Genomic DNA, 20295 nt, shown 5'->3' with positions numbered 1-20295 from the left:
CCGCCCCCCTCCCTGCGCCTGGATGGTACGCTCCGGTCCTCCTGGCCCGGCTGCAGTGGATGTTGCTAGAACCCACGCGGAGGAAGGAAGAGACGCAGGCAGGCTGCGGTGACCCAAGCGGCCGCCCCTGCCTCAGGGACCCCTTCCCGGAGAGACGGCACCATGACACAGGGAAAGGTACCGGCATCTCCCCCACCTGCATCATCCTCCATCCTCTGGTTCCCCCACCTCCCTGTCATCCTAAGCAAACTCTCAGGACCACTGTAAGCATCCTCCCTTGGCTCTTATGCGAAGGTCCTGCGTGGTCCTTGCTGAAGTCAGAGGCCCAAAAAGCCTGTTTCAAGGAATGGGTTGTGGCCTCTTCCTGCCCACCAGGCTCACCTCTCCTCCCATCTACATTCCACCAATTGCTCTGGCATCACAGGAGCCTTCACAGACGCCCACATCCCCTTAAGGAGTCAGCTTAGGCGGCTGGTGTGTGTGTGTGTGTGTGTGTGTGTGTGTGTGCGCGCGCGCGCATCCCCAGGGTGAGCCCTGAGGGGCAGTCCCTATGGGGCACCCCCCACTCTGTCCAATCCCAACCCCAACCATATTATACTCATCTTTTACACCCTCCACAGAACACCCCCCACCCAACTCCCTGTCATTATTCCATATCTGGATACAGCCCCTGTGGTTGGGGGGTTACTATGGCAACCCTGCTTCAGGATGTTCTAATTTTTGTTTTGGCTTTGGCCAGACGTAGGACTGAATGGGACCGGATAAAACATCTTCTCTTTTTGTTCCTGTTTTAGGCCTGAAGTGTAGGGGAGGGGCTGGGGCAGAGACTTGGCTGGCCTAGTAGGGTTATGTAACATCAATAGCCTGTGGAATTATACAACCACCAGGGCCTGGGGCAAAGAAGGAGGGTCCTCTGGCCCTCTGCTTGGGGGTGCTAAGGATTGGGCAGAGAAAACAGAAGAAGGGCCTCCCCTCCACTCCCCCTTCTTTTCTCAGAGATGAGCCTCAGAGCCAATGGCATCTTTCCTGGGCTCTCAGACACTCCTTTCACTGTTTTTTAAGCTCATCAGGCCTCAGAATGATGTCATTGGGTGATACCACCTCGTGCCATTTGGACAGACTTCACTTGGTAATGCCGGATGTTGGGGGGCCAGGGCCTAGGGTCAGCAGGGTGGTTGTTGGTGAGGAGGACCAGTCTGGACCGGGCTGAAGTCAGAGGTGATAATCCTTTTCCCAGGCACAAGCCCTGGGTCTGGGCTCAGAGAACCTTGGTTCCAGTGGGCTGAAATGGATTCTCCTGGGCATGACCCTTCTGATCTGGGTGATGAAGGGGGTTGGGGAGTAGGAGGGATGAGCCCGGGCCCTACTCCCACAGGCCTGGGTTCTGAGGCCCTTCCCTAAGGACGCAGGGGTGGGGTTCACCATGGTGAAAATGAAGAGCTCCCCACTCTGCGGATTCTCTCCCTCCATTTCCCACCTCCACCTCCACCTCCACCAGTCACTTTGCTGACGCTGCTTCCTGTCTTGAGGTGAATGTATTGCCCCTGCCTCCTCTGCCCCTCACCCCCAGCTTGCTCCCAGGCTTTCTGATGATGGAAAAGACCCCTCCAGTTCAGTCATCCTCAGGGCTGGATGGAAGCAGGAACCTTCCGGTGCTCGTCCATCTCTGGGCTGCCTCAGCTAGACGCTGCCCTCAAAGAAGGAACTTTGCAGCCTTCCTCAGTGGCCCTGCAGGTTTAACTCATTCTTTTTGGAACCAGACCTAAATCCCGTTTGTTTTCTGAGGTTCAGTCCTTTTGGTGACGTTTCAGTTTTCATACCATCCCCGCCTCCCCAGTCTTCCCTTCCCTGGCGGCATCATTCGGGCCCTCCCAGCCCCTATCTTCTCACCAAAGCTAAACTTGCACATTGTGGAACCGGGACCATATCTGAGTGTAAATAGACTTGAATTTTCAACCTGCCATGGGATATTTCCCACTGGGCCTCAGTTTCCTAATCTGTAAGATGAAGGAAGGGGCTGAATGAGGAGGTGCTTTCCCTTCCATCAGTGACAGTCTGATTCTGTTCTGGTTTGAGGGAGAGGCTGAGGTTCCAATAGCATGAGGCCAAAATGGACTCTTAGCCAGGAGCCTCTTGCCCCTCCGCTCCCCCGCAGCCCCCATTCCTCTTCCTCTTTTTTTTTTTTTTTTGTCTGCGCCGCCCACAGCATGCGGGATCTTAGTTCCCTTACCAGGGATTGAACCCGTGCCCCCTGCAGTAGAAGCATGGCGTCTTAACCACTGGACTGCCAGGGAAGTCCCCCTCTTCCTCTTTTTTCCATCTCCTCTCCCCTTTCTGTTTCCCTGCTCTCCCATCCCCACCCTCCTTGGTCATCTGCAGCCCAGCAGAAGGAGGCCAGTCCCAGTGGACGGTGCCTGGGCTCTGCAGCCCGGTGGGCCATGTGTGGCTCTGAGTCATTCTTCCTCTCTGATCCTCAGTTCCTTCATTTAAAAACAGGGATCAAAATACAACGAGCAAGGTAGCAGGGAGATTCAATAAGAGGACCTTCCATTCAGTAATACTTTTAAGGGCCTACTACTCTGTGCCAGGCCCTTCCCTGGACCCCAGGGAAAAGGTGGAACCATATGGCGCCAGTCCCTGCCCCGGGGACAGTGACCACCAATGGTGGGCTCTCCTAAGAATTTTCTCCTTCCTCAGTTCTTATGCCAGCTCCAGTGTGTGCCCCTGGCCAGCCCTGACCCCCCTGGAGCTCAGTTCTCCCATCTGTAAAATAGGGAGATTCTTTTTTTTCCAGATTTATTGGGGTATAATTGACAAATAGAAATTGTATATATCTAAGGTGTGTGATATTTTGATATACATATAACTTACGGAATGATGACCACAGTCAAGCTAGTTAACACATCCATCACTTCACACAGTTACCTTCTGTGTGTGTGTGTGTGGCAAGAACACTTATGATCTACCCTCTCAGCAAATTTCAAGTACACAATACAGTATTGTTAACTATAGTCACTAGGCTGTAATTAGATCTCCAGATCTTTTTCATCATGCGTAAGTGAAACTTTGTGCCCTTTGACCAGTATCTCCCCATTCCCCCCACCCCCCAGACCCTGGCAACCACCATTCTACTCTGTGCTTCTACGAGTTCGACAATTTTAGATTCCACATACAAGTGAGATCCTGCAGTTTTTGTCTTCCTGTGTCTGGCTTATTTCACTTAGCATGATGTCCTCCAGGTTCATCCATGTTGTTGCAAATGACAGGAATTCCTTCTTTTTTAAGGCTGAATAATATTCCATTGTATATATACCCCACATAAAATAGGGAGATTCTTGTCTGCACCACCGCCGTTCCTAGTGCAGGTGAGAAAGTACCCATGGAAGTTCCAGAAATTGAGGGGCTGGGGAAGAGGACTTAGAAGGTGCCCTCTCCCCGATGACTGTCTCTCTCTGCCTCTACTCCACAGCTCTCTGTGGCTAACAAGGCCCCCGGGACAGAGGGGCAGCAGCAGGCGAATGGTGAGAAGAAGGAGGCCCCAGCAGTGCCTTCGGCCCCACCCTCCTACGAGGAGGCCACCTCTGGGGAGGGGCTGAAGGCAGGAGTCTTCCCGCCAGCTCCCTCGGCTGTGCCTCTCCACCCCAGCTGGGCCTATGTGGACCCTAGTAAGTCTCTCAGCTCCTGGAGGCTGGAGCATCAGGGGGAGTGGTGGGCCCAGATGGAAAACCTGCGTAGGAAGAAGTTGCCCAGAAATAGACACACTGTGTGGTTGTTGTATGAGGCTCTGATGTCAAAGGCTTGGGATTTGGAGGACTGTTCTGAGGGTAGGGCAAGGAGAGCTCCGTGAAGAAGGAGTGATACAGTTTCTGCAGTCATAGTTCTCTTGGATGGAGAAGAGGGGCTTTTTCAAGTCACCAAGCTAGGGCAAAAAGAGGGGACAGATGGGGGAGAAAAACCAGGGGCTGGTCTAGAAGAAAGGGATGCAGAGAGGGAGTGAGAGAGGTCAGAGTGGACACAGGAAGGAGTAGTACGAGGCTACAGCTAACTGTGGCCTCAGCTGGGGCTGGCTCCCTGTGAGTGTGGGTACAGTTTGCCGACATGCTGGCTGATCTGAAACCTGTTCCCCTGGAGGCCCCAGGGTTGTTTAGGACGGGGGCCTGAGGATCCACTTCACCCATCACTCTCTTTGTCTCTCTACCCTCCCCCAGGCCTTAACTGGGGGTGGGAGAGCACGATGTGGGGAAGGTGTGTGGATGCCAGCCTTAGCGTCCCTCACGGCCAGGCACAGTTCCTAGGCCGACCCGCCGTGGCTTACACCAGCTCCTTGCAGACTAAGAATCGCGGCCGGTGGGGGCCCCTCTGTTGGGTGTGGCAGCCTGTGGGAGCTTTGCCTCAGGGCTGGGAACGTACAGCTCCCGCAAGCTGCAGGGAAGTCTTCCTCAGCCCCTTCGGCCTCCCTCAGCAGCCCCTCGACCCCCTCCCCCACCTTGTCACCCCACCCCCACCCCCAGCAGAATTCTAGAAGGCATCCCGGGGACAATGCCTCAGACAGTCTCTACTCACAAGGAGCGGCCACCATGGTCCACACCTCCCACCACAAAGCCCCTCGGCCCAAACCCAAGCAGACCCACCCCACCGTGACCTACTGGAGGGCCTTTGAAGGTCTGGTGTTCATGGGAGCCCTTCCTCCTGCCCCTGACACCCACAGGACTGCTTTTTCTCTCCTTTTCTCCCCCTCTGTGGCCTGGCCATTTGGGCTTTGGTGGGGGACGTGGACAGAATGTGAAGGAGTGAAGGATAAGAGGTTTAGGGTCTCCAAGCCCCAGGTTGGCAGTGGCTCCACCTCCCTCCCCCTTCCTCATTTCCCATATCCTGGTTGCCAGGACTGGCTGCCTTAAGGAATGTTTTCCAATGAACTGTCAGGGCAGAGGAAGGCAGCTCATTTCAGTCAGCATGTGACAAACATTTACTAAGCGTGCACCAGGCACCGTGTCTGGCACTGAGCTAATTTCTGGGGATGCATTGATTTGCAAGCCCTTCCCTCACAGAGCTGACAGTGTAGACAAGTAAATGGATGATTACCACATGGTGAAAGGCACTGATGGAGGCCTTGGCAGTTCAGCTAACCCGCCTGACAGTCAGAGAAGACTTCCTGGAGGAAGGGGTATCCATGAGGGGAGTCCTGAAGGATGGCATGTATTAGCTTGGTGAAGAGGTGGGAAAATGAGTGTCCAAGGCTGAAAGAAAGAATGTGCAGGGGCCCAGAGGCAAGAGAGCACATTGCTGAAAAAAATATAGTCAGGCTGGAGGAAAGTAGAAGGGAGTAGTGTGCAGTGGGGCTGGAGGGCTCGTGGGAGGCTGAGGAGGCTTTGTTAAGGAACTTGAACTTGAGTAAAAGGCAGTGAGGAGCCATCAAAGAGTTTGAAGCAGGACAGTGCCGAGGTCAGATTTGAAAGACCAAGACAGGCTATTGCTGTGGAGGGGAAGGTCATGGAGAACTGGCAGGGATGGTGGAGAGCAGAGTGGACACATCTGAGGCCTTAGGAATGACCCAGACGAGGGATGAAAGAGAGAGGGTGGTGTCGTCAGCATCAGGCACAGAGCTTTCACTTTTATCTCATTTCATCCCCATGAGGTGGGTATCACCAACCCATATCACAGAAGAGACAAAGAAGGCTGGTGACTTGCTCAAGGTCACACAGCTAGTCAGTCTTGGGGAGGGATCCACGTGTTTGCTTACAGAGCCCATGCCCTTCCGAAAGCCTGAGTTCTGGGACCAGGCCCCCAAACTTCACCCACACCCACACGCCACTTCTTGCCCTTGTCCTGGCTCTATTTCCCCTCCAGTCTCCCCACATCTCTGGTTCCCAGCTGGAGCACCAGAAGGTCCACCCCACCAACGAGTCCCCAGTTCCCACCCCCGGGGCCTCAGAGCAAGCCGGGGTAGGACCTTTGACTCTGGGATGTGTGAGGTAGCCCCGGGGAAGTGGCTGTCCTTCTCTGATTCTCAGCCACAAGGGAGCCAGAATGTCCAGGAAGGGGGATGGGTGGCACAAGGGGGAAGGGCCACATTTGTATGGCAGAGCTTGGGCCCCAGGGAGCCCCCGCTTGGGGTGGGAAGGAGAGATGACAGTTCCTTCTCAGACTCGGAACAGGAAAGGTGAGGGGCAACCTGGGAGAGATCTGGGATCTCTGTGGGATGGGATGGGGTGGGGCAGGAGGAGGTTTGAGACTGGGGCTGGAGAGAAGGGCTTTGCCTGGTCCGGAAAACCAGTCTGACAAAAGGTAGCTCTGAGCCGTTGGGGGTGGGGTTTATGTGTGTGGGAGCGCTCATGGCCCTCCCCCTGCCCACCCAGGCAGCAGCTCTAGCTATGAGAGTGGTTTCCCCACTGGAGACCATGAGCTCTTCACCACCTTCAGTTGGGACGACCAGAACGTTCGCAGAGTCTTCATCAGAAAGGTAACTGCCTCCCCCAACTCTCCCAGACTGGGAAGCTGGGTGGGGGGAGCCTCTCGAGAAGCCGCTGGCCCAGTCTCCTGCCCAGAGGCCATCCCTCTCCCCATCCTTGTGATCCCAGCTGACGGCACCTACTGGGAAGTTGGAGTGCCCACTGCCCCCTGCTGCGGCTGAACACGTGGTCTCTTCTCTCCAGATCCCATGGGTGTGGGCTCTGGAGCGTCTTTGCTGTCCTTTCGCCTTGTCCTGGATTCATTCCGATGCCCCCTAAGAAGGAGGGTGGAAGGCCCAGGATGCGGGTCTGGAGGGTAGATCGAGTTGCCAGGAAGTTGGGGTCTCCCTGAGCCTTGCTGGGGGCTTGAGCCTCCCTGGCCTCCAACAGGGCCCCCCAAGCTGAGCGGAACCCCCCTCTCACCCCCAGGTCTATACCATTCTGCTGATCCAGCTGCTGGTGACCTTGGGTGTCGTGGCTCTCTTTACCTTCTGGTGAGTTGGCTGTGTGGACCAGCACGTTCCACGGGTGGTGGCGCCAGGTCTTGGCCTGGGGAGGAGGGTCCAGAGTCAGACTGTTCTTAGAACCGTCTGCCTGAAGATGTTGGTGCAGGGCAGCGGCCCACCTCATACTGGGAAGAACCTTGGACCGTGCACAGGGAGGGGTTCTCCGTCCAGCAGGGGGTGGCCCCGTGCTTTCTGAGCCTGCAGGTGTCTGTGAAGCAGTCGTTCCTCTCAGATGCAGCAGCCCTACACCTGGGCGCATCCAGGTCTCAGCCCGAGACTGGGAGACTGTGGCTGGAGCTCCCTCCCCCACCAGGGGTGTGGTCTCTCCTTTCTTCCTCTCAAGTCCTGTGAACTGGCAGGCGGGGCGGGGCGGGGGGGGGGGGGGGCAGGTACAGATGTTGAACCAGAAATGGAGACAGAGGGTAAATTCTGATTCTCTCTCCCTCCCTTCTCTGCAGTGACCCCGTTAAGGACTATGTCCAGGCCAACCCAGGCTGGTACTGGGCATCCTAGTAAGTATACCCAGGCCCCTTCCCAGAACACCCTCCGCAGCCAAGGTGGGAAATCTCCACTGACAGAATCCCAGCCCATGACCTCTCCCCATCCCATAGGAACTGCCTCACAAGAGCATGGCCAGAAGGGGCCTTCTGGGGTGTTTAGAGCTGAGGGGGAGGGGAGGAGATGGGCGTTGGTTCTGGTGCCTGCACAAGGAGGGAAGGGTGGAACTGGCTAGGGAGACCCAGACCTTGGCCTGGAGGAGAAGGGGGGCTGGGACAACTTGGCCCACACTAATGATAATGTTGCTACTCAATATTAACATAGTTGTTATTAATGCTTGTGAATTATTTATCATAAGAGCTACCACTTATAAGGTGCCTAATAAGAGCTGGGCATTGTTCTACGTGCTTGATGTGCAGTGTTGCATTCACTCCTCAGAAAACTAATGCAGTGTTGCATTCACTCCTCAGAAAACTAAGCCTCAGAGAGGTTGAGTAATTTGCCCAAGGTCACACAGGTAGGCAGTGGTAGAGCTGGGATTCAAACCCAAGATTCAGGTTGAGGCTTGTACTCTTAATCCCTCTGCTTGGCCGACTCCCTTCCCCTCGAGCAGTTGGCTCTTGCTTGTTCTATACTCTTTAAGGAACGTAGCAGGTAACTTGAGAGGTTATTCTGACCCTCCTATGTGGGCAATTAAGGAGTCATTCTGGATACTTCCAGGCCGGACCACCCTGTTCAAAGCAGAACTACTGTCAGCAGAGTCTCCTTCAGCACCCACTGTGAGCCCAGGCCAGAACTGGAGCTGCTGGGGAGGAGGCCTCTGCAGGGGGAGGCAGTGGGCATACAAGGCAGCCTGTGAAAGAGCAGCGTTCAGAGGAGGGGGAGCCCTCAGTCCATGTCGGCGGGTGCGCCTCAAAGGGTGAGCCAAGAGGCCTGGGGACCAGGGTGACTTAAGCAAAAGCATGGGAGTGGGAGCACACGTGGCACATTGGGTAAATTAGGGACCGGGCTGGCGGAGCACAGCAAGCCTCCGTGAGGGGAATCAGGACATCCCAGGGAGCCGCGAGGCCTTCTGGGGTGGAGGTTCTGAATGTCCACCCAAGCAGCTTGCGCACTACACCTGTCCCAGGCCTGTTCCTGGATGGGGATCTGGTGGGAACGTAGGCTCAGCCCAGAGCCTCCTGGACCACCCGAGCCCAGGACAGTCCCAGAGTGGGCCTCCAGTTAACAGAAGCCAGCCGAAGGCTGACAGGAAGGAGGCATCCTGGCCTCTGGGGCTCCCCAGGGGAGCGGAGGGGTGGAGGAGAAGCTCAGCCAAGTTGGGGGTCCCAGGGGAGGAGACATTCACACCCAGAGCCTTTCTTAGGGCGCAGGACAGAGGGCCTGTCTGCAGACCAGGCAGGGAGGCGGGCGTCTTGGGGGACGGGGGGCACTGTGGGGGAAAGCTAATGAGGCCCCAGGGACTGCCACCCCGGCCAGCCCCCGTGGCGGGTTGGCATGGCTCCCGGCACGTCAGCACCACCTGGCAGCCTCTGCCCCCTGCCACCTCGGAAATGCGGCCCCAGGCCCCTCATCAGGCCTCCTGCGGGAGGGTCTTTGGAACTCTGTGTCCTAAGCAGATGGTGGCAGGGGGACAGTCCAAGAATAAGCAGGCTCTAGAATTGAGGGCAGAGTCCACCCCACTGAGGGTGGTGTGAGAATTTGACCTCTGAATGGTGAGAGGTCCTTCCTCCTCAACATCTCCAGGCAGAAAACAGACGCTGTCCCAGACTCAGGGGTAGGTGGGTGCGGAGAGAAGTCGGAAGTGTGCTTTCCATGGAGCGTCGCAAAGCCTTAAAGGTGCTTGGGAATTCACCACCAAGATGCTGCCCTGTTCTCTAGAAAGCCAGCCTGTTGCTCTGCCCCACCCTGCCCCCTCCCCACGTCACTATCCAGTCCTGAGGCTGCCTCTGGGTCTGAGACCTAGCAGGTCTGACACCTAGTGGGTCTCACGTCCTCCAAATACCAAGCCCTTAATAGCAGTAAGAATAAAACAGGTCTTTTTCTATGTATGAAGCACTGTGCCACGTGATTTGCAGATATTCTTCATTTGATCCTTAACAACAACCCTACGAGGCAGATACTGTTTTTATCCCCATTTTATACGTGAGAAAATTGAGGCTCAGAGAGAAGATGTTGCTTCCTAAGCAGCAGAGCCAGGATTGAACCCTGTCTTTCTGATTGAGAAGCTCGTGCACTTCCTCTCCATGCTCTGCTGCCTCCCCACAGCCTGGGACTGGTCCTGGAGCATCATAAGTTGGGGGAGGACACTGGGTTTGGACCCTGGCCTCCACCTAAGCCTCGTGCTTCGGTCTTGACATTCTGTAAACAGACCATGGCTCTAGCTCAGGCCCTGGGGCCCAGGCTCTGACAAGCAAGTCTGTCTTTCACTTCTTCTGTGACTTATTCTTCGCTCCCTGGGATGGCAGCCTTCCAGCACCACCCCCCTCCCCCCAGCCCACGCTTTCTCCAGGCCCCAATCATCTCCCTCAGTGGGCTCTCGCCTTATTGTCTGATTGCTCCCTCTGAGCCTTGGCAGCAGGAATTGCAGGCCTCCCTACCGTGCGGGGGAGGAGTAAGGGCTGTGGGGTGGAGGTGGGGGGACCGGACAGAGGAGGAAAAGTGTGAGACCAGACTTGGGGGAGGTGGGTCCGAGCCTCTCCAGGAAGCTGTCAGTTAGCCAGGTTCTAGTTATAATAATAACAACTCCCATCTTCAGGTCCCTACCCAGTGCCAGGCCCTGTGCTCAAGGCTGGACTGCATGCTCTCATTCAGTCCTCGCTACAGCCCAGTGAGTTGGTACCAGTATTCCCCTATTACAAAGCAGGAAGCTGGAACTCTGCAATTAAGTAGCTGTTCAAGGTCACACGATAGCAGTGGCAGAGCTGGGATGTGAAATGCGAGGGTCAGCCTCCCACACTGCCCCATACGCTCCAGGTCATCCGTCCCTCTGCCCTTCCTCCCGACCACTCGTCTTGAGGGTTGAGGAGCTCTGGACCAGAGAGAAAAGGAGGCTGGGCCCTGCCCTCAGGAAGCTTCCAGTCTGGCCAGGGAGACAGGCCCCACACCCAGGATACACATAGACAAGGGTATTATTATTATTCTTCTTGTTGTCAAAGTGACTGGTGACTCAAGGGAGCCCAAAAGAGAGCAGATGCTGGGGTATTTCTTAACAACTGGGGCAGGACGACTCCGCTGTTCCTCATGGAGCAGGGTGGCCTGCAGCCCTGGCCCTGGCACTGAGAACCCCTCCGTCACTGTGACAGCAGTGATGCATCATTTGAGAACCACTGAAGAATAGGAGAGGGTGAAGATGGAGGGCTCCTGTTCACCAAATCCAATAGGCTTGTCTCAGCCCCTACATTCCCTGTGCTTCCACATTTCATCCAGAAATATTTAAAGATCACCTAACCCGTGCCAGGCCCTGGGTTGGACGATAGGTTGTTCCAGATGCTACATCTGGGTGGGGATCAGATGAGCAGACCCATGGGGTGTGGGCTGCAGGCTTTGGTTGAGTTATGCCCGTGGTGCACAGAGGAAGCCCCGCCAACCTCAGCCCCAGGCATCCTCGCCAGTCGGTCCTTTCCAGCAGGGGCAGAGAGCGGTGGGCACACTGTGAGGGTGCAGAGGGCAATGAGAGGGTAGATGGAGGGATGGAGTGCGGTGCGGGATGGGCTGGAGAGGTAGGCGGGGGCGGATCACGCAGGGCATCACCAGGTCTTTGGAATTTTAAACAGGAGAGTCACATGATGGGATCTGCCTATGGCTTGGAGAGTGGAAGGCAGGGCTGGAGGCAGAAGGACCAGATAGACAGAGATGACCCAACCTAAAAGGGTGGTCGTGGGGATGGAGAGAAGGGGACAGATTTGAGAACTGCCTGGGTAGAGGATCAACAGGTTCAAGTGATTAGTTGGGCATGGCAGGCTGAGAGTCAAGGCTGACCAAGGTCGCTGGTTGGATGACTCGGAGGCTGCGTGACATCCTCTGCAATAGGGGATGCAGGAGAAGGAGCAAGGAAGAGGGCAAGTTCGGCTCTAACCTGCTGCATTTGGCATGTTTCTGAACAGCCGTGTTTGCCTGGTAGGCAGTTGGTTATTCAGGTCTGAGGTTGAGAAGGAAATTCTAGATCAGAAATATGGTGTGTGAGTCATGAGCATCTGCCTGATAAAGGGAGTCCCAGGAATGAGTGAGCCCACCCAAGAGGATCATGAAGGGAGACAGTCTGATGGGAGAGACCCTGTGCTGAAGGAGATGGAGAAGGAGTGACCAGGGAGGTAGGAGGGGACCCAAGGCTGTGTCATTGTGGAACCAGGGAAGCAACGTGAGAGATCAGATGTCAGCATGTCCAGGTCAGATAAGGATGGACAAGTGTCAGTTGGACTCAACAAGGTCATAGCGATGTGACAAAGCCAGCTCTCATTAAGTGGGACAGGGGCTGGTTTGTTAAGCTGAGGAGTAATTGTGAGATGGAGAAGGTGCCGTGAGTGGAGACAACTTTTTCAAGAAGCTTGGCTGTGAGGGTGGATAAAGTGGCAGTAGCTGGAGCCGGGAAAGATGTTGGTTAAAGATGGAGAACAGCTGAGGAGGTTTGTGAGGGAGAAGATGTAGCAGTCGATGGCAGGGGAGTGGAGGGTGTGGGACCCAGAGGCTTGGGGGGATTCACCTGGGATGGGAGGAGGGACAGGAGGAAGGACACATAGATGCAGGACGTGACGTTTGCAGGCGGCAGGCAGGGAGCCAGTGGAGCCCCACCTCATCTCGAATCTTTCTGGGGCACATCAGGCCAAACCAGGCAGGAGAGTGAGGCAGCCTGGGAGGTTTGCAGATGAAGGAGGATGGTTGGCATTGTTGCTGTAGGGGATGGGTGAGAGAACCGAGGAGGGAGATGGGGAAGGATGACAGGTGCCATGTGTTGAGGGCACACTGAGAGCTGGAGACCATGCATTGGTGTTGGCACCAATCTAGGTAGACATGAGCATGCCCCACTCTTGGGTCTTCAGCCCTCATGTCCCACCTCCTGGACTGGCCTCCACCTCCACTGCTCTCCAGAAGATCCTTAATCCTCAAGCCCTGTCTCTGGGTTCCACCTGAGCTTCCTGCCAGTTTCCCAATGGATACGGCCACCTGATCCAGAAATTCATGCCACAGGTACTTCTTGCTGTGCTAGGTGCTGGCAGGACAGACAAGATCATTGTAGGTAGTGACAGGGCCAGGGAAAGGCCTAAAGGAGGCAGTGTGGGGTGGTGGTTATAAGCTAGGACTCTGGAGGAGAATGCCTCTGTTCTAACCCTGCCTCTGCCATGTGGTAGCTGTGTGACCTTGGACAACTCATCTGGCCTCACTGTGCCTCAGTTATAAAGTGAAGAACGTGCTTCATAGAGAAGATATGAGGATTATATTAGCTAATACTCATAAAGCATGTAGCTCTCTGCCTGGCATATAGAGAACACTGTATATGAGCTTTTCAAAATATATATAAGTAATAAGATGTTGTCTGGGGGGAACCACTTTGCATTGGGTGGTTAGCTATCACATGGCACCCAAGATTCAGTATTTCTAGAAGCAGGCTCATCTTATTCCCCTTTCTTTCTTTTGGAATTATACCATCACCCTGCCCATTGCAAGGTTCTAAGATGATCATGCGCTTAACCAACCCCTGCCCCTGCCCCGTGGCACCCTGCTTGGAGCCCTGTGGGCAGGGGTGGCAGAGAGTGGAATGAGCAGGGGACTGGGTGGAGGGCCTTCAGGGAGGACCAGCTCACCCATCCATCTGTCTCTCACAGCGCTGTCTTCTTTGCGACCTACCTGACCCTGGCCTGCTGTTCTGGACCCAGGTATGATGATGGCTTGAGGAGCAACATGGCTTGTGGGAACATGAGCAGGACCTTGGAAGTTCTGGCCCCAGTCCTGCTCGCCACCAGTGCACCCCTAAGAGGGCCCCATCCTTCTCTGGGCTCCCATCAAGCAGGCCTGCCCCTCCCTCCTTTACTTGGCACCTCAGAGGTGGGCGGAGGGTGAAGGCACAGATGGGGGCACATGGGGATGTGGCTGAAGGAAGAAGCTCCGGGGAGTGGGGATGAGTTTGTCGGAGAGCCCTCGTACAGCATGACCCAGCCTGTGCTGCAGGCACCCCCCCACTCTCCTCTGAACTCGACTCTGCTGCTTGCCTTACAGGAGGCATTTCCCCTGGAACCTGATCCTCCTGACCATCTTTGTAAGTGATGTGGGAGTGTCTGGGGACAGATGCTGAGTGGGGATGGAGGGAGGAGGGTTGAAGGGTGAGCTTCGAGGGCTAGGAGTTGGAGATAGCCGATGTGAGGTCACTGGGGGAGGCAGGGGTATTTTCACCCCACTTCTTCTGCAAAGATACCCCACCCTCTCTTTCCAAATGGCCTTTCTCTCCCCACTCCATCCACTCTCTCTTTCCATTGTGATTTTGTTTTTTTGTTTTTTTGTTTTTTTGTTTTTTTATTTATTTATTTTTATTGATTGATTGATTGATTGCTGTGTTGGGTCTTCGTTTCTGTGCGAGGGCTTTCTCTAGTTGCGGCAAGCGGGGACCACTCTTCATCGCGTTGCGCGGGCCTCTCACTGTCGCGGCTCTCTTGTTGCGGAGCACAGGCTCCAGACACGCAGGCTCAGTAATTGTGGCTCACGGGCCCAGTTGCTCCGTGGCATGTGGGATCTTCCCAGACCAGGGCTCGAACCCGTGTCCCCTGCATTGGCAGGCAGATTCTCAACCACTGCGCCACCAGGGAAGCCCTGTGATTTTGTTTTTAAGAAGTTTGTATGGGGACTCCTAGAGTTATGGATAACAAGAGCCGGGGGGGAGGGTGTGAATCTTAGAAAGGGGGAAGAGCAGGGCTGCAGAAAAAAGAAAGGGACAGCTGGGACCTCCTTCACCAGGAGAAATCCTGGAGGTAAATGTGTGTGTGAGCAAAGCAGACTCAGAGTTGAGGGGTACGCACAAGGGGTGGAGACCCAGGCTGGCCCTTGAAGGCGTCTGGGCCCCCAGCATTCCCTCATCCTGCTTCTCCTTTCAGACCCTGTCCATGGCCTACCTCACTGGGATGTTGTCCAGGTAAAGGGGCCAGGCGGAAGGGGGCTGGCCACACCCTGAGGGGAGCTGCCCCAAGCACAGTCCTTCCGGGGAGCGTTTGGACGGGGGGTGGGCGTTCAGGCAGGCAGGAGACGTTGGCTTAGGGCACGCTCCTCCTGCACTCTGCCTCCAGGACCTGGCCAGGGTGGTGGGTGGGGGTGGGAGACGGAGGAGAGCAAGGTGACACCTCTCAAGCTGCAGCCGAAAAGACCCCAGGTTCACCATCACACAGTTCCCTATAAGCCACCTCCAGGCACCAGCACAAACCCCTCCCCACCCCCATTTCCACCTCTTCAAGATCCTTCTAACAGGATTTTGAGTCTGAGCGTGATGGGGAGGGTGGGTCCCAGTAGAAAGGATGAGGAGGCAGAGAGAGGGGGGATCCTGGGAAAGGGGAGAGGCTGGGGGCCAGAAGTCGTGGGATCAGGTCCTGGCAGAAGGGGGAGGGCCTGGGAGGAGGGCGAGGGGAGACCAGAAGCCCTGGCCCGAAGCCGACCCCCTGGCCTGCCCGTCCTGCAGCTACTACAACACCACATCTGTGCTGCTGTGCCTGGGTATCACGGCCCTCGTCTGCCTCTCGGTCACCGTCTTTAGCTTCCAGACCAAGGTCAGCCCTGGGGCCTTCGGGCCGAGGAAGGTTGGCAGTGGGTGGGGTGGGTGGCGCTCCAAGCTTGGATTCCCTAGCTGGGGGAGATAAAAGGCGTGAGTAGTGTCTGGGGAGGCCACCTGGGATGGGAGGGGGAGGAACGCCGGGTTCTGGGGTGAGCACAGGAAGGTGGCCTGCTGCCGAGGCCTTGGCCTTCTGGCCAGCACACTGCCCAGCCGGGGCCCCCAGGAACGCCAAGCCGTTCTGTGCAGGCCTGAGGGGCCCGGCAGCTGACGCCCATCCCATCCCTGCAGTTTGACTTCACGTCCTGCCAGGGTGTGCTCTTCGTGCTGCTCATGACTCTCTTCTTCAGTGGCCTCATCCTGGCCATCCTCCTGCCCTTCCAATACGTGAGTCTCCAGGTCTCCCAGCCGGCCCCATGGGGATGGAAGTGGGGGGGGGAGTGCTGGCCCGAGGGTGCTGTTTCCTCCTACACCCTCCAGGGAAGGCCGGGAGCCAAGGGCTCACAGCCTGCCATCCTGTCCTGCCTCTCCTGGCACCTGCCCTGGGCTGGTTGGCAGTGTAAGCAAACAACGAAACGAGGCTTTTCTTGACAGGTCTGGGCACCTGCCCACTCCACAAGCCACATCCGCTTCACCTTTCCCATCTTCTCCACTAGGGGGGAGGTGAGGCTGAGGGGGAGGGCTCGGATCACTTAAACCCTAGGCCAGGGAGGGGGCTCCGGAGCTCCATGGGGCCACCAGGCCCAGAGGAGCCCTGAGGAAGGGATTCCTGGGACTCTGGGGAATCAGTCAAGTCCAGAGAGGCAGGATCTGGCTGTCCAGGCAGGCGGGAAATGGGACAGTGGGGCTCCGAGCATACCCCTGCCTCTTGAGGGTGTCCGTGGGGACAGCTGAATCTCAGCTCTTTAAGAAGTGTCCGGCCTGCCTGGGACATCCCACTAAGACTGCTCAGGGCTCAGTGACCCATTCCAGGCACTCAGGCTGCTGCAGGTGGAGAAGGGGCAGACTGAGGGCATCACAGGAGGGGGTTTGAACCCTGGGAACCCAAGAGAGCAGCTGTTGGACCCGTGCTGAGGGCTCAGGGCTTGTACCTGCCGCGGGCTCCTCTTAGCTACCTCTAGTACGGGGGTCCCCCACTGCCCCTTTTCTGCCAGGCTGAGAGCAGTATTCCTCACTCCCCCTCCCTACCCCATGCTGCCCAGCCCCAGATTATTGCCTCCCAGTCCAGAACGTCAGGATTGGTTCTGGCATTTCCTTGGCTCTTCCCAGGATCCTGTTGACGAAGGGAGGAGCCGGAGCTGGCCTGGGGGCCCTCTGTGTATCTAGGATGGGGGGGGGCGGGGTACAGGAAGGGGCCCCAGAGCTTCAAAGAACCCTTTATTGACCCGGGTCAGGCTGATGGAATGCCTATGTTTCCAGGAATCTTCTGGGGGAAGGCTCTTCAGAGGGCACGGCTGGTTTGGCACCTCTTGCAAGGTTCCCACACTCAGCTGGGTGCCCCTGAGGCCTGGGGGGGGGGCAGAGGTTGGGAAGGGGTGCTGTTCCAGCCTCTGCAGGCAATCCCATCAAGCACAGCTGGCAGGGATGCCAGATGCCCCCCCCACGAACCCCTGGGCCTAAGTCTTTGTCCCCTTCTACCTGAGCCCCTTTACCCACACAGGCAGAGCCAGGAAGCTCCTGACATGGGGACAGACAGCACAGGGATGAGTCCACACTGGGAGAAGGGCGCAGCCTCAGGCCAGACCCAGGCTGGGAGGATGGCAGGGACCCCATAGGATGAGTCGCCCTGGGCCAGCCTGAGCCTGGGGCTGTGTGTGGAGGAAAGAAGCGCTGGCCCGTCTGGACCTCCCCTGCCAGCCCCTCCAGGATCACTGTTATCCTGGGGCTCCCCCACCCACCGTGAGCACACAGGGGATTAAGGACCTCTCAGTCTGGGGCTGGGTTTTGGGGGGTGAGAGGGGGCCCCCACTGGGAAGCTCTGTCCCACACCCTCCATTCTCGGACTGATCCCTTCTCCCTGCCCCTCTGCTGCACTGCCCATCTCGCCATCCTTGAGCCCATTTTTTGTCTGCCCCGCAGGTACCCTGGCTCCATGCCGTGTATGCCGTGCTGGGAGCAGGCGTGTTTACATTGGTGAGTGTGGCCTCCTGGGGACCCTGCCTTCTCAGCCTCCCACCGTCTCCTCAGGCCCCTCCACCATCCCTATCTTCCTCATAGTCCTCTCCTCTGAACCCTTGTGAAGGACCAGTGGGCGCAGAGGGTCTCAGTGCTGCTCAGGTCTCTAAGACAGACCAGCTGACCTGGGCAGAGGGGCAAGGAAGGTTGTAACAACAACATTGATGCTTTAGACAGAGCTGGGAAGAGGTACCCCTGGCTCCTGGGGAGGTTCAGTGCTGCCTGTGGGAGTGGGAGAGTGAGGGTGTCCCAGACGCATTGACTAAGTTAGTCCTTGCTCTGCTGGGAGTAATCTGGGAAGGCTTCTTGGAGCAGGGGAGATTCCAGGTACCCTGTGACAGATGCACTTAGATTGAGCTTGTCCTTGGCTGTCCTCACCAAACTGAGAGTGTGAATGATGATGATTATGGTTGTGATAACAATGATAGCTGGTATTTATTGAGCACTTGCTTCTCCCACAGCAAGCTCTGCACATATACTGAATCCTCACCATAACTCTATAAACTAGGTTCTATTGTTCTCAGATTAAGGTGAGGAGCCTGAAGCTCAGAGACTTTAGATGACTTGCAGACAGCAGACAGCATCCTAGGAAGTGGAGGGTTAGACTGGGAATATGCACAGATGGCCCCAGAGCCCAACTCAGGGTCTGAGGCTAGGTGGGGAAGGGAGTGGGGTGGCTGGAGGCAGATGCCCAGGAGATGGAAGGTGACCAGGGGCAGATGTCTGCCTAGAGCAGCCCAACACAGGCCCTTTGCTCAGTGGGCTCCCAGCACTTGAATGTGATGGTGCTCCAGGGCAAGCGTGTGTTGGTGACATCCTCTTGCGGGGTGGGGTGGCATCCAAGGTAAACACTGCCAGCGGGAGCAGTGACCAGGCTCTCCTCTCCCTCCCTGGTGTTTTCAGCTCAACTCAGTCTGGTCAGAGTTCTGGGCTTCATCACATGTTCCAGAGGCTTATGGCTGACAGAGTGGGGGAGCAGAGATGGGGGGAAAATAGGGGGTCAGAACTATGAGCAGAGACTTTGGGGGTGTGGATAGGGATCGAGCCAGGAATGGGGGTGTGGTAGATTCATTCATTCATTTCCACAAGTCTTTATTGAGCACCTACAATGTGTGAGGTGTGTGCTGTGTGCCCAGGATGCCACAGTCAGCAGGAAGAGCACAGTGCATGGCACATAGTGGCACTCAGTAAATATCTATGGAGTAAATGGCCTCCAGGCTCAGAAGCTGAGGGCTGGACAGGACTAAAAAAGGGGTCTAGTGAAACTTCAAGCCTCTCATCTTAGAGATGAGAAAACTTAACCCCAAAGAAGTTAAGTGATTTTTCTAAGGTTTCCCTGCAAGATAATGGTAAATCAACTAAGTGTGATTGGCCTTGGTCAAGACTAGGGTGACCAACTTATCCCAGTTTACCCAGAACTTTCCCAGTTTTAGCACTGAAAGTCTCACTTCTTGGGGGAACCCCCTAGGAGCTCCAAGGTTGGGCAAACCAGGATGGTTGATGATCCTACAACACTAACTTCTCTGGCTCCAGATCACACTCTTTCCTCCACACAGTACCTGCTAAAGACAAATTTTGATGAAAAGGTTGGGGTGGGGGGGTATCGGCTAGGAGGAAAGGAAGAAGGAGGGTCAGACTGAGGGGAGGGAGACTGGGGAGGCCTCAGAGGACAGCGTTTGCCAGGGACAAATGGAAGAAGAGGGGTCCGTGCCGGGCAGAGTGGGAGGAGGGTGAGCGCTGATGGAGCGTCAGAGAGTTTACTTGGCTTCGTGCTGATCAGGACACAGCATGTGTGTCAGCTATGCGGGGAGGGCTGTGTGTACAAGTCGGGTTGGATGAACAGTAATCCTTTAAATTTGTTTAATAATCCCTTGCATTATTAGAATAATAAAAATAATCTCAACCATCTGTTCCACCCTTTACATTTTACAAAGCACTTTCACACCTATTACCTCACTGGATCTCCATCACAACCCAGGAAGGGAGGTAGTGCTGCTGTTAGACCGGTTTTTACATGTGAAGACCCGCTTTCCACATCTGAAGTCCCGGGTGTTAAGGGGCTGGCACAGGGTCCCACCTCCAGTAAGGGGCAGATTTAGGACAGGACCCAGGTGTCCTGTGCCCAGCCTGGTGCCGTTGCCAGAACCCCCATCGTCCCTCTCAAAGAGGACAACTTCTATTGGCTTGAAGTGGGGAGAGGCTGGGGTGATCTTTCCAGCAATGTTCCCCTTCCCTCTCTCGCACCATCAGTATTGCCCTCTCTACTGGATTATTTCCATCTGCATAGAAACAGGCTGTAATTTCTCCCAACTGAAAAAACAGCAACACACAAAACACTCTTAACCCACATCTCCCTCTAGCCCCGCCCCAGTTAGAGCAAAGCTCCTTAAAATGGAATCTACACTCTCTCCAATTCCTCTCCTCCCTTCCTCCCTTCTCTCTACTCAGTCCTTCTCCCATTCTCTCTTACCCTCTTAAAAGTGCTCTCTCCGCGGTCCACAATGGCCTCCCTGTGACTGAATCCAGCGGTCATTTCTCAGTCCTTATCTTGCTCGACTCTCAGCAGCATTTGATACTATTGCTCATTCCCTCCCCCCAGAAGCATCTTCTTCACTTGGTATCCAGGCACCAGCTCTCCTGGTTTTCCTCCTTCTTCCCGGGTCACACTGGAGGGCTCTGGGGCCATGGACCATCCACACTCACTCCCTAGGGGATCTCAGACTGTCTCAAGACTTTGAATACCATCTTTTATGATGATGACCCTAAATTTTACATCACTAGCCTGGAATCCCACACTAGACTTTCCAATTGCCTACTCCGTGTCCACATTTGGAAATCTACTAGGCACCGCAAACTTAATGTGCACAGGGTTCAGCTCCTACTCTTCCCCAAACCCCTGCTCCTCCCACAGCCTTCCTTG

At 55.8% G+C, this 20295-nt stretch overlaps 1 protein-coding gene across 1 annotated transcript in view; it reads left to right on the top strand.

Moving 5' to 3' along the window:
• The window catches only part of FAIM2 (Fas apoptotic inhibitory molecule 2), a 33938-nt gene continuing 13643 nt past the window's right edge, over window positions 1-20295 (top strand). Inside the window, exons 1-11 of the mRNA XM_082352531.1 lie at window positions 1-177; window positions 3470-3665; window positions 6357-6460; window positions 6879-6943; window positions 7414-7467; window positions 13276-13326; window positions 13667-13706; window positions 14536-14573; window positions 15111-15198; window positions 15492-15587; window positions 17280-17333. Coding sequence (XP_082208657.1) covers window positions 163-177; window positions 3470-3665; window positions 6357-6460; window positions 6879-6943; window positions 7414-7467; window positions 13276-13326; window positions 13667-13706; window positions 14536-14573; window positions 15111-15198; window positions 15492-15587; window positions 17280-17333 — 801 coding nt within the window. The 5' untranslated portion in view covers window positions 1-162. The remainder of the gene's footprint in view (window positions 178-3469; window positions 3666-6356; window positions 6461-6878; window positions 6944-7413; window positions 7468-13275; window positions 13327-13666; window positions 13707-14535; window positions 14574-15110; window positions 15199-15491; window positions 15588-17279; window positions 17334-20295) is intronic.

This window comes from Balaenoptera borealis (assembly GCF_965194805.1).
Source record: "Balaenoptera borealis genome assembly, chromosome: 13".
NCBI classification, from domain to species: Eukaryota; Metazoa; Chordata; class Mammalia; order Artiodactyla; family Balaenopteridae; genus Balaenoptera; species Balaenoptera borealis.
This window is presented reverse-complemented; position numbering and strand designations above follow the sequence as displayed.